Source organism: Mustela erminea, chromosome 6 (genome assembly GCF_009829155.1).
Source record: "Mustela erminea isolate mMusErm1 chromosome 6, mMusErm1.Pri, whole genome shotgun sequence".
Classification (NCBI taxonomy): domain Eukaryota; kingdom Metazoa; phylum Chordata; class Mammalia; order Carnivora; family Mustelidae; genus Mustela; species Mustela erminea.
In genome coordinates, this window is record NC_045619.1 from 144471830 (window position 1) to 144485112 (window position 13283).

Consider the following 13283-nt stretch of genomic DNA (forward strand, 5'->3'; position numbering starts at 1 on the left):
GACTCACAGTTCAATCCTTAGCGCTTCCAGCAACGGCGTGGAAAACCCAGTTAATTGTGGGATTCTTTGGATTACTTCTTGCTTCTTCTCTTTTGCCTCGATTCCCGTTCCTTGTAGGCAAACAGGCGGGATAGTTCGCGTCCTGAGGAAGACGGCAGAGACGAAACGCACACATCCGTACGGCTCGCCAGACTCAGTCACATGCATATTATTTAGTTAATTCTCTAATGATGTAAAAAAAGTCGCAAAAACGCTAATGATTTCTTGCGCGCGTAGAGTAGTCTCACTCAGGCGTTCGCGCTGCTTTCTAAGTACTGATTAAACCCAAACTTCCTGCGTCAGATCCGTCGCTTTTCTTCCCTTCTTTCAACCCAGCTCACGCCACCCAAGCTGCATTGTTGATAACAGAGTGAGACCGGCGGAAGGTGACCCCCATACAACCGCCGGCCACAGTCCATAGGTAAATTTCAGCCCAGGAAAACGGGGTCATCACCGGTAGATGATCAAGTGCTTATGGAGAAACTGCCATGGTATCTTACCAGCAGCTCTTCCTAATGACTTTGGAAAAGGTAAAAAAACACCACGAGGTTGGCATCCCCGGGAGAAAGCACAGCGTGAACAAATCCACATGATTCTGATAAGGAGGGAGATAACCAACTCTTACCAGCAGCCAGGCTTCGGAAGTAAAGGTCCGACTCTGAGACCCGCTTCTGAAGGGAAGCCATCCCTCCGCGCCCTCGCGTCCCGCAGGCGGCGGCCTCCTTGGTAAGGAAGCCCTCTCCGGCCCACGGATGCTGGGTCAGTACATTCCTTTCCTGCTCTCGTCCGTCCCAACCACACCGTCCAAAATCTGGAGCCCAGCCCACGTGAGTGTTTAAGGTCTCTCTGCAAACTGGCTGGGGGTTTTCTGAATTCACAGGTGGGCAAAGAGTGGCGACAAAGGACCCAAAACAGGAAAGCAAGGTTTAGAGAGAGGCACCCAAATCCTTGCTGGCATGATCCATCACTTAACTGGCTTTATATCGCTGCCCCTCCATGGAACTCAAAACACTGTCTCTAGGACCTGCCCGGCCGGGACGGCACAGGACCCGCGTGAGCTTCCCATGCCGTGTTTCCGCATTTCTCCAGTGGGCCAGCCTCTGGCAGGGTGCTCGGGGCCCGCCAGGACCACCTCTCCTCCTCACACCTCAATGTTTTGTGCTGTGTCTCACCCTCTGGGCTTTGTTGCATAAAGGCTGGCTTATCTGATAAATTAAACCATGCCGGCGTGCTAATAGATGCCTTAATGTCTTACCACTCTCAGGGAGCCGTCTTGAGATTTTTCAGTGGCTTTCTGAAAAGAACTCCAATGGCAGAATTTTCAGGACTTTGGGCAGACCTTGGAAGCCAACAGCCCTCAGCATTTATTCAACTCGTTCCAATAGACCTCTACTGGGTATCGATAGGTCTACCTTCACACTCATTCGAACCAGGTTTTTAGATGCAGACACACACACACACACACGTCACAGGATTCCCACAAGCTCCCCATGGCTTGAGGCTGGCCGGGGCTGGAGCAGAACGGGGTGGGGGAGAGGGTCCCTCCCTCGCTGCAGAGCCAGACCGCGCCCTGAGAAATAGCACATTGTTTCTGTGTCATTCGACACAGCGGGGAAGTTACAGATAAACTAGCTGCCGGATGCGACACACACGTGGACGACACATCCCAGATAGAACAGGCTGAAAAAGAGGGGGTGGCGAGAACCTTCCCAACAAGGAGGGCAGGAAAGAGGCTTCTTAGTGGCATTTGAGGTGGGCATGCGTGGGTGCGATGTGCCCTACGGCCGAGACACGGGGGGGAGGGGAGAAGGGGACGACAGGAGGAGGGAAGGGGGGGCACTCTGCAGGGGGCACAGCCTGATGGGGGGCCGGGGAGCAGAAGGGAGCGACGGAAACTATGCCAGGCCCGGGAAGCTTCAGGGTCCCATCACGAGTCCTTTGCTCTGTAGGCAGAGAATCTGTGTCCGTTGTAGAGCAAGGGCACTGTGACCTGTTCAAGGTGTCGCTTGGGAAGAGCAACCTGGCAGCCATGGCAGGAAAGATTGGAAGGAGAAGACAGGCCGGGTGGGGGTGCTCTGCAGGACTGGGTGAGGCCGGGCCGAGAGCAGAGGGGAGGGCAGGTGTGTGAGACCAGCAACAGCACGGGTCATCATGAGGGGGGCGAGGCCACGATCAGAGATGAGCAGAGAGCCGGGGCTGGCAGTTGGACGGGTTTGATTTGGCACATACCGTGTTTGAGGACATGGCGGGATTTTCAGGTGAGAGTGTCTGTCAGGCTGTTGGAAATGCCACGTGCCCATCGCCTCCTGGCTTGTGTGTAGTGACACCTGCGGCAGTGACGACGGTCGGCTCCCAGCGGACATCTGTCCGTGAGCTTCACGCAAAACCATAGTCTGCTTTGGAACCAAACTGAGTTGCGGATCATATGTAAGTGACCCAGGCCCAGCCCTGCGCTAAAGAGGGACATCACCCTGCCCGAGCAGGACTGGCACGTGTCCTTGCTGGGAATGTGCAGGCTGCCCGCCTGCCTCGCTGCAGGGACTGGGCCCAGCGTCCTGTGCTGCCGCCGGGGATTTCCCTCAATCCTCCACCTGCAGCACCGCGGGGCTGGACGCCAGGGCTCCCTAGGACATGGTGGCCTGTGTATCATGAAGAGGGGACAGCGGCGGGCATACAGCTTGGCTCCCAGGGTGCGCTGGACTCGCACCCACAGAACATGAGGCAGAGGAGCTCCGGGTTCATGCCCTGCGGCTCATCCTGAACGTTCCCACCGCGGGCCTCTCCGTTGCCGTGGGAAGACAGATGTGCGTGAGAGACGCCAGCGCCTCTCAGCTGTCACTAGGTCACATCCGGGGAACTGGGGAGATGAGCAAGGCTGGGTCTTGAGGAGCCTGCGCTTGAGGAAGATCAACAACAGGTCAACGCCTAAGGCTGGCAAGTAGCGGACGCTCCCCGTCGGAGATGAGCCGCGTTAGAGACGCATGTGGGAGTGTGTGGGCGGGCAGGGCCCCCCACGATGAAGGCACAGCGCGGAGGAAGGCCGCCACGAGAGCGAGAGTGCTGGCGAGGGGACCGGCAGGCCTGGAGGAGCCGGCGCTCGTGGGAAGGGCCGCAGGGTCTGCCGGCCACGGTCGGCGGGTGGAGGGTCTTGACCCCCGCCCAGCGCTGGTGTTCAGGAGGCGGTGCGGGCAGCGCGGTGGCCTGCGTCTGGGCTGGGCGTGGACGCCTCTGCTGGGAGCCCCCTGCAGCCCGGGCGGTGCGGGGCTGTGGAGAGCCGAGCGGGACGCTCCCGGAGCGTGGGAGGGGTCCGGGAGGGACCACGGGTCACAGGATCCAGTCGTCCTCCAGAGCCTTGAGAGGACGGAGAGGCAGAGGTATGTGAAGGCAGGAGGAGGGGGTCTGCAGGACGCCATCGGCCTGAGAACTCCGGAGACGGTGGAGGTCGTTGGAAGTCGGAAACCGGCGGCTTTGAGCGTGTGGCCTTCGGGGTGCGGGGGCATCCCGGCGAGGCTAGTCAGTCGGACAGTGGGTGTGAGGCCGCCTCTCCGAACAGAGGACAGAGACCGGGCTGTGGTGGTCGGCGCGCAGAGGTGACCCCGACGCGCTGGGAGCCGACCCTCACGGGGAGGGCGTACAGGCCGTGGAAGGGAAGAGGGCCCAGGGCCATCGCGGCCGCGCGTGAGCAAGCGGGGAGCCCCGGCCCGAGGGCGTCTGGGTCCCCGTGACCGTGGGCGCGCGGGCCACAGCCTGGTAGGGCTGCTGCGGGACGTGGGGCTCGGGGGATTGCATCGCGTCCTTCCTCAGGCGGGGAAACGAGCCTCGTCCGGAGCACGGATTCGCACGCGGGCACAGGCCGGCCGCTCTGGATCCAGAATCAGGAACTTCCCCTCCAGTGCCCCGTGTCCACGGCCCCACTGCGTTCCACAGCCTCGGCCCCAAGTGTGCATAAACGCGTTCAGCCCTCAAGGACCCCGAGCACTTCAGTTCCAACCCGCACGTTAGGCCGGGGCTGCAGCAGGTATTTTCGCCTTAAGCCTGGAGGAGGCGGAGGCTGGGCTGGGCCCGTGCGCGCGCCCCGCGCCCCCGAGCGCGCCCCGGGAGCGCGCGCTGCGCCGGCCCGCCCGTCCCGACCCCACCTCCCGCGCGCGTCCTCGCGCTCATCCCCGCGCCCCCGCCTCACCCCCGGTGCGCGCTCCCGGCCGAGCGCCGCGCCAACGCGTCCCCATCCCCCGCGCGCGCCCTCGTCCGCAGTCCCCCGCTTCCCGGCCCCACCCCCCGCCCCGGCCCCGAGCGCGTCCCCGTCTCCCGGGCGCCCCTGTCCTCCCCCCGGGCCCCATCCCCACCCCCGCGCGCGCCCCCGCCGTCAGCGCGCACCGGCGGAGCGGCGGGCCGGCGGCCGGGCCGGGGGCGCGCTCGGGGGCCCGGGCGGGGGCGCGGGCGCGAGGCCGCGTGGCGGGGCCGCGCTGAGGAGGCGCCGGGGGAGGAGCGCTCGCTGCGCCGCGCCCGGCCTGCCGCGCTCGGTGCGGGTCCGCTGGGCGCGAGGAGCGGCCAGACCGCGGCCTGCGAACAAAGGGAGGCGGCTGGGGCGGGGGCGCCGCGAGCATGGCGGACCGCGGCCTGGAGGGCATGGCTCTGCCGCTGGAGGTGCGGGCCCGGCTGGCCGAGCTGGAGCTGGAGCTGTCGGAAGGTAACAGGCCCCGCGCCCGGCCGGGCCGCGCTGGCGCGGGGAGGGCCGGGGCCGGGGCCGGGGCCGGGCGGGGGTCCCGGGCGGGCGTCCCGGGCGGAGGAGCGGGGCGGCGTGTGTGTGTGTGTTGGGGGGGGGTCCAGGGCGGGGGTGCGCGCAGCCCTGTTTCCGCCCCGGCTGCCGCGGGCTCGGCCCGGGCCCCCCGCGCTGCGGGCTTGCCGGCGGGTCTCCGCGCTGCGGCGGGGCCTGGGGCGGGGACGGGCGCCTGGGCCGGGGGCTGCCTGGGCCGGGGGCTGCCTGGGCCGCGCTGCGCCGGCCTGGCGGGGAGCCGTGTCCTTGGTGCGCGTCCGTGCGCTCGCCCCGCGGCCGGCGCTGGGGACACGTCCGCGTCGCACGGCCTGAGGTGCCGGCTGGCCTTATTCTAATGCGAAACTTGGCGTTGCACTTGGGGCTGGAGCCCGGCGGTCCGGGCGTCCTGGCCTCGGCGCAGGCTGCCCTCCGGGGGAGGATCGCGCTACTATTGTTCTGTGCGTTGTGCCGGGAAGGGTGGGTGACACGGCGGAGCCTCCCCCTCCGGCCAGGTCCGGCGTCTCGCTCTCGACTCTCGGATTGGGGATTTGTGACAGATTTGCTACAGGGATTTCAGGGAGTGTTGTATGCGGTTTCCTATTTGCTCCTAATGGTGGGGTCATGTGCTCAACTGTCATAAGTTTTCCATCGGGTTTTGCTGTCTTAGAAAGGGAGGCACCGAAGTTCCCAAATGGGAGATGTGTAATGTGCATCTGGTGTCCACCCAGCTCACCCTGCAAAGGCCACCACCACCCCGTGCGGCAGGGACAGGCTGGCTGGTTTTGAATTTACATTTGGAGCAGTTCAGCCTGGTGAACTTTTGTGTGTGTGTGTGTGTGTGTGTGTGCGCGTGTGTAACGGTTTTGTGAGGGCGGGGAGCCAGAAAGTACATTCATTCGTGCCAATTTTCATCAGCAGGGAGGAGCTGATGTTGACTTTATGTTTTCCTTTTTAACACATTCAGGGCAAGGGAGGGATAAACGTGTGGGCCGTGGCGTGGTGTTAACTGCCTTCTCAGCTTGACCGAGACTGGGCATTTTTCTGTTTCAAATTTGGGGTTCTGCAGGGTATTGTAATGTGCTCCGATGTGAAGCAGCCCCGTGGAGGAGGCTGTGTCCTGGACTCTGTGTGCTCAGCAGACACTATTCCGGCTGGGGGAGGGCAGTGAAGCTTTCTGGCACCTCGGAGGACCCGGAGGCAGGGATACGGTGTGCTAGGCAGCTGGGGACGATGTTTAGATTTAAACTGCTGGATAGAGTGTGCGCTGTGGGCAGATGGCTGGAAAGGATGGACTGGCCGTTGGAAAATATTTGCCCAAGTTCTGTGATTTTTGTCAGTGTTCAGATGGGGTTCCTCCTCCCTCTGCGGCCGTTGTGGCCCTTGCTGCGCGCTGCATTCTGGTATTCCTGATGGCACCCCGACATCATGCCGTACCCCCACACGCGTTTGCTGTGTCTGTGGGACTCGGACAGTACGTGTCCATACCCCATCTGTGTTAGCAAAGTGGGATGCCATCTGAACTCGACAGGACCGCAGCCCCGTCCCCTGTCGGTCTGGACAACAGCTCCTGATGCTCCTCGAGGCTGGGACAGGGCTGAGGATGGGTGTCCTGGCGCCGTGCTATATGGGGAGTGGTTGCTTACAAGTGTGAACCTGGGGCACGCGTACCTGTTCGATGACACCAGCCTGTCACCAGTCGTTTCTCTTGGAGGGTAAGGACCGTATCCGACTGCCCAGAGTGTGGCAGTAGACCACGGTGTGCTCCGTCCAGTTCTCCATGAACACCTTCCTTCTGCATAGATTTTTAAAAAGGGCTTAATGAGTTTCTTACTGAGTGTCTGGGCAGAGAAAGGGGTATGTGTTTGCATGTGGGAGGTACATTATTGTTTTTCTGTCTGTGCAAACCTTGCTAGACCTGGGCTGAACGCTGAAGAGTGAAACCGTCGGAGCGTGGGTGCGTTGGCCTGCCCCCCCACCCCCTTGCCCCGCTGCCCCCGCACATCAGCTGTGTCCTCTTTGACTGGCTTTGTCCGTGCTGAGCTGACGGAGCGTTCTTCCGGGTCACTTGGAATTTCGGGTCTCGTAACCACATGGAGCAGTTCCTCCGGCTTAAATTAGACGAACCGCCTTGTTTTCAGCGTCGCTTCGGAGAAGCCCAAGATGGGAAGGGTCAGAGATGTGTCTCTTACATCGAGGAACTTAAAAATCCCCCAGCCTATCCACTCGCAAGGTGAAAAGTTAAAACAGCTTTTATTACATTTTATCCTCAGTCATGATTCATGCGGAGTGAATTCTTTAAATTAGCCTTCATCGTTTTATGGCAATATCAGAAACTATTGTGGAAACACGTGGAATTTCCAGGGCTTCGTTCCTGCAGGGGAGAATGGGAAACAGTTGCATCTGAGGCACATAATGAAGGTTGGAAAATCAGGTAGACTCTTGTCTCGGAGTTCCTGCCCCGCCTCCCCGTCGTCGGCGGTGTTGTCTGTGGGGCTGGGCTCCCCCACGGGGGCAGTTCGGGTCTGTCCTTTCTGTTGTTACCCACCCCGGTGTTGTATCATGTTAGCGGGGCACGGTGTGGTCAAGGGCCGCAGGTTGACGTCTTGGCTGCAGAGCTCTGATCTTGACTTCCTGCCCTGCTGGTTGCCTCTTTTCTTTCCCCGTCTGTGACTTCCCTGTGCTTCTCTCACTGCAGAACAGCCGTGTCAGCAAAGTGTGGGGGCTGTCTGCCGGGACATGTGGCCGGCAGCCCCTCCACGGGCGCTGACAGCCGCCAGTCCACGTGTCTAGCTCTAGTCGGTGGTGTGGGGCCGGGGTTGTGGGTCCGGGGCTCAGGGCCTTGGGGCTGGCTGCCGGGGCCGGTGGAGTGGCCGTGGCTCCTTTCCCATGCCCTTTCTCCTGAAGCATTTCTTCTCCCCTCCCAGACATGACTGCCTTTTGGAAACATGCATTTTCCTTTTTGGCTTTAGGAAGATCCCCAAATAATTTCATTAATGGGTAAATAAACATTTTTCGACTCAAGGAAAGGCTTTAAATAGAAACATCAAGCCGAGTAGAGAAGAAACAGAAAACTTAATTTCAGTTGTTGGCTGAGGTTTAGCAGTGAGTTTCTGGGTTAGGTGGCGGGTAGCTTTGTGGGCTGTGCGTGCACAGAGCCCCCTCTTATCCAGGGGTGGCTGAAGTCTTCTTTGGGTAGAACTTAGGGAAATTGCCTAGGGATACTACAGCCTGTGAAAACCATTAGGTGTTTGTACAGGGCACTGTTTTTACAAAATAGATGCCATATTTTACTTTTTGCATGTCTGCTCGCTTCCTATCTTTTGCTTGTGGGGGTTATTCAGTTCATGCTCTGCTTTGCTGGTTAATATACCAAATTACTTCAAGTCGTGTTTCGATCCGTTGCGGAGTCTGGCGGAACACTGTCTCGGTGAGTGAGCGGCTGCTAACCTGACGGACAAGGGGCCATGCACACCAGCAGTTCACAGGCACATTCCTGACACCGAAGAGTGACATTGGAAGGAGAGGGCCAGTTGGAATGTTGGTAGATTTTCAGGGCTGTTGGGCACGAGATAACAGATGCACGTGACTCTGGAACTCGACTCCCGTCCCTGTGTTTGCAGAGGGCGGAGGGCCCGGTTGCTGCAGACCTCGGGGGTCTGCCCAAGCTGACACCTTAGGACCACTTCCAAGGTCAGGAAGACCCAGCCATGTCTCACGCAGCCTAACCCTGTGGATGTCATCCTTACTGAAAGGACACAGCTGACTCTGGAAAACAGATGTGTGAAGAAAGTGTTTTCTTGCAGATGCTCCTTGGTAATTTATCGTAATTGGAGAGGAGGAGGGGGCGGGGTCAGCAGGCTCAGGGAGAGAGCTGGGGGCCGCTGGGACGCCCTCCGCCTGCTGTCAGACCTCAGGATCGGGGACAGGATTTACTTGGTACGTCCGTCCCAGAGTTGCCCAATAGCAAGAAGTACTGTGAGTGAGATGGGATTCTTGGCACGGTGGACCTAAAATATTGCTTGTTACCTGCGTTTTTAACAAATATTTATAAAATGGCAGCATCGATATGTGTGGGATTTGAAATGTGTGGATGTGGATTACAAGAGTTCTTCCGAGTTAGGAAAATAGTTAAATTTGAATGTTCTTTTCTCGATGAATAAATACAGGCGTCAAATGATGCTGGGAAGCTGGGCGCCAGGCGAGTCAACAGGCTCGTTAAAGGCACAGATCTGTAAAATTGTAAGATATTTGCAACATGGTAACTATGCTTAGATCTGAGCCTGAGGGGGTCAGAGTGGTAACAATGACTCTATTTTGTGTTTTACTGGGCGGCTGGCTTTATACCCTTGTTAGGGTTTGGACGAGAAGCTGTTGGATGCTATGAGTCACTTTCTGCCTTCCTCATCCCAGCCTTTTTCAAACGGGTCGTCTCTTTTTTTAGAGCTGGTTTATTTATTTATTTATTTTCAAAGCAGTGATTTATGGGATGAGTCGGAGCATTCTTCTGACTTGTAAAGAAACTGTATTGGATAATCAGCCTTTTGAATCAGTGTATATACGGATTCACCAGATCAAACCCTCCTCGTATTAGGAACGACCCTGCCCAGTTCCTGCTACAATGGCTCAGGTTCCGGCTGTAGTTGCTTGACTTCGTTCTGTGTGTCGCTGCTCATTGTGGGACGAGGGGGCATTTTATTGGTGGTACTGGGCAAGGCCCCTGCCCGATGGTATGGGTTTCTGGCACACTGCATCAGGGCGGCACCGTTCTCGCATTCCGGCCTCCCCGTCTCCACACCTGTGTTCTCAAGGTTGCCCACTCTAGCTCTCTCTCTGGTGACCTGTGTGTGTGTGTGTGTGCGCGCGCACGTGTGCCATTCAGGGGTGACCTATTGTTACCGGTGCTCTGTTCTTTTCTGTTAAGAGGAACAAAAACTTGTCACGTCTCAGAAGAAGTAATTGCATCCATTTGTTGGTGATCGTAATAAATAGTGTTCTCACAGAGGAGACGCTAACTGGGAACCCCAGCTGGTGTGGGGTAAGACTGTCGGAGTCAACATGCGGAAGGAAGCAGTGTTCGCCCTCCGCAACCATGCCTGTCCTCTGCTGCTTTCTTGGGGACCCAGTTGGAGTTATTAATTTTATAAGCCTTTGAGACAAATAAAGTGGGAAAATGCTAAGATACTGAGTTGTAAAAATTAAAATTATAGCAAGCAGTTCCTTCCGGGGCAGGAGGGTTTTGCTGTGGAGTTTTGCTCCTGGTGAGTGTCTTGGGTAGTAAAACGGGCTGTCTGTGCTGGGTACTTTACAGACGCCGACAGCTCCTTTCTGAAGGGCTTTGTACAGCGGGCGTTACAAATCAGGGGAAAAAAAGACTGAACTATTCAAGATACCGAGACCTGAAGGGATCCTGGGTCATACTGGGTTAGGAATGTATCTTTTTCTTCCTGGCTGCTGGTTTTACATCATGTGTTTGCTGTTTGGGTTGGAAATCTGTGTCCTAATGAGAAGACTGAAGCCTGTGGGCCAGATCCGAACTATTCAGAGAGAGGATTCATTACGTTTTTATTCACAACTACAAACAACTGATTTTTTCTTTATTGAATTATCTGGTTCGTCAGGTCATTTGATAGTTTAATAATAGTGAATAATAATTTAAACATTATGTAAAACTCATGTGACGCACATCAGCTCTTCGTCTGGGCTGCTTCGGATACACCTGGCTCCGGGCCGAGCCTCTGGCTGGGGAGGAAGGCGCTCACCGGTCAGCCTTCTCTCCCGGCCGCTGGTCCTGTGCAGAGAGAAACTTGATTCCCGAATCACGGAATGGTTCCGCTCGCGTGCTGACCGAGCGGCTTCCAGATGCAGCTTGCCCTCTGTGAGGAGTTCGTAAAGCAAAGAAAACCTGGGGGAGGGGAGAGGCCCACACGCCCCGGAGTCTCCTTAGCGAGCACCCGCCTGTCGCCGTGTTTTGACACAGAGTCACGCTCCTTGACATCATCCCTCAGGAAAAACACGAGCGTCTCTTTGGAATCCTTGCGTTACTGTCTGTTCCCCTTTCTTGCCAAGCTGAAATTCCCTTCCCCGAGGGTCGCACTGCAGTTCCCCGGTGGACGTCGCTCACAGACCCTCAGGGAAGGTGTCGGGCACATTTAAGGGCAGTTGCAAAGTCTGCTATTGTCGGAGGGAAGGAAGACGTGGAATATTTTCGTTGGCCATATGCTTTAGAAAGGACAGGGTACTCAGCAGCCGTCAGTTTGAGGGAACAGGATTTTAGCACGGTGGGAACTTAAAGCTCCAAGTTCTCTTTATCCCTTGTGGACGACCTTCTTCTGTGCTTCCTGGATCTCTTCGGATGTTTTCCTAAATCCTGTTTGTGGGGATCTGTGGGAGGATCTCGAGGTTTCTCTGGACTGGACACAGAAGTCTGTCCATCGAGGTGACCACTTCCTGAGCTCCGTGCGTCCGGAGCGTTTGCGGGTCCTGCTGGCTCCCCCGCTCACAGCTCGGTTGTAGGTGGGCGAGCGAGTCTCCCAGCCTCCGTTCCCTGAGCGGTCCGGGGGGGCCTCCAACCCTCCCTGCAGGGTGGTGCTGAGGGTCAGCGACGCCCGCTCGTGGATCCCCCGCTCTCTCTTCGTTCCGCGTGTGTCCCCAGAGGGGGCTCCTGTGCTAGTGACCCGGCCCTCCCCGCCGCGGTGTCGCTCAGTCGAGAAGCTGGCCCACGTGGGCTCGGGCGCAGGTGCACCTGCGAAGTGCATCGTGTGGGCTGTCGTCCTGCCGCGTCCGGGACCGGGTGGGACTCTGGCCGGGGTTATTCCCAGAGCTTCCCGTGGAGCTGCGGGACCTGCCCCCCGAGGCTCCGAATCCCACCGGCTGGGACTCGGGGGCATTTGTGTTCCTCAGTGTCTGTGGATGGGGCCACGGGGCCGCACACAGCTGCCTTCAGCCCGTGCCGGAGACGCGTGGCACGGGGGCTGACCGGGTGGGCTCCTGGGAGCCGGGGCGCGACAGAGAGGGCAGGCCGCAGTCAGCGTACCGAGCCTGCCTTGCTGTGGCGAGGCCCTGTGCCCTGCCGGCCGAGCACCCCAGGCCGTAGCTCTCCGAGGACATCGGGGCGCCATGAGCTCCATCCAGCCTGCACAGCGGCCAGTCACGCGGGAGAGCGCCACTTCACTTGGTGATCGTGAGTGGGACCTTTTACTCCCTGACTTCCGTAGCTTCTTTTGCTTTTTATTTTCATTATTTTATTATTTTTAAAGATTTATTTATCTTCAAGAGGGAGCGAGGGAGCGCACCTGAGCAGGGGCGGGAGGGGCAGAGGGAGAGAAGCCCAGCGGACCCCGTGCCGAGTGCAGGCCCATGGGGGCCCGGAGAGTGAGACCCCAGCCAAGACTGAGAATCGGGGGCTGAGCCGTCTGGACCAGCGGGCGCCCCATGTACGCTTCTGATAAAACGAAAACTAGCGGTAGGGCGTCAAAGCCCTCCTGCCCCCTCAAACCCGTGCCCTGTGGACTTCATGGTTTTGCAGAAGTTATGTACCCTACCTGTTTGAAGGTCACATGCGGCAGGAAGCTGGAGCAGGATGTCATGCTAGATTCTTAAGTGGCACTAACGGGCTCTTTTGTTCTTACTGGTTTTGGCAAATATAATGGATGCTTAAAAGCTATTGAGATTTAGGGATATAAAAACGTCTTTAAGGAGCCATTTAGGCAAGGGCATGATTGGATTAAATCTGTCATTAAAACATACACAGTCAAGCCCCGGAAGATGGTGCATCCACTTTCCAGGACTGAGCCTTTGCCACTCGTGCATGTTGTCCTGTCCCTGCATGGCCACAGCCACTGTCCTCGGGCTGTCTCACGTCAGAATCTCTGTGAAAATCCGACTTGCTGTGTGGGTGGGTTGGTGTTTCATTTTGCTTTCAGCACAAGTGAGTCGAGGCTTGCTACGATGGCGACCGTCCCCGTGGACCCCAGCAGGACTCGGGCCGCCGGAGGACTAGCGATCGGGGTCCTCGTGCTGTTGATAGCGGCAGCCAGACCTTGAGATACTTCTCAGTTAGCCGGACAGAAATTAATAGGATAAGGAAGTCGAGTTTGCCCTTCTTTCTTCCCCTGTAGATGGGATGAATTATTATTTTGATGCCGTACTACTAACGGATGTATAATGACTCTTGGTAATGTAGAATTTTTTTTCCCTTTTATTAGGAAGATCTGGCCCTGGACACAGGCAGGAAGTCGCTTTAATTTCGTTTCCTTGATGACTTGTTTAGTGCTTGGCACACGTACGATTCTGGATGGAATCTGCCCTTGAGGAAAGTGTGTAAGACAGAGGGGCCTCCGGAAGCGTCGGAGTCCATTCTATCTCCTGTGAAGGGCGGAGGGCAAGGCACTGGGGAGTGGCTCTGCACGGAGAGCGGCCCGGGTGGGTGTCTTCCTTGGCTGGTACGCAGGGGACCGGCCTCCTCGAGGGGAATGTGCACCAGAGCCGGGAA

At 57.9% G+C, this 13283-nt stretch overlaps 1 protein-coding gene across 4 annotated transcripts in view; it reads left to right on the forward strand.

The window, feature by feature from the left end:
* Nucleotides 1-4473: 4473 nt before the first annotated feature.
* The window catches only part of DIP2C (disco interacting protein 2 homolog C), a 348933-nt gene continuing 340123 nt past the window's right edge, over nucleotides 4474-13283 (forward strand). For 2 of the 4 annotated variants that reach the window (XM_032349895.1, XM_032349898.1), the window contains exon 1: nucleotides 4474-4726. In XM_032349895.1, the coding sequence (XP_032205786.1) occupies nucleotides 4642-4726 (85 nt within the window). In that variant the 5' untranslated portion in view covers nucleotides 4474-4641. Of the gene's footprint in view, nucleotides 4727-6650; nucleotides 8606-13283 lie in introns of those variants that run through there. The other 2 variants (XM_032349894.1, XM_032349897.1) reach the window with 2 other exon arrangements.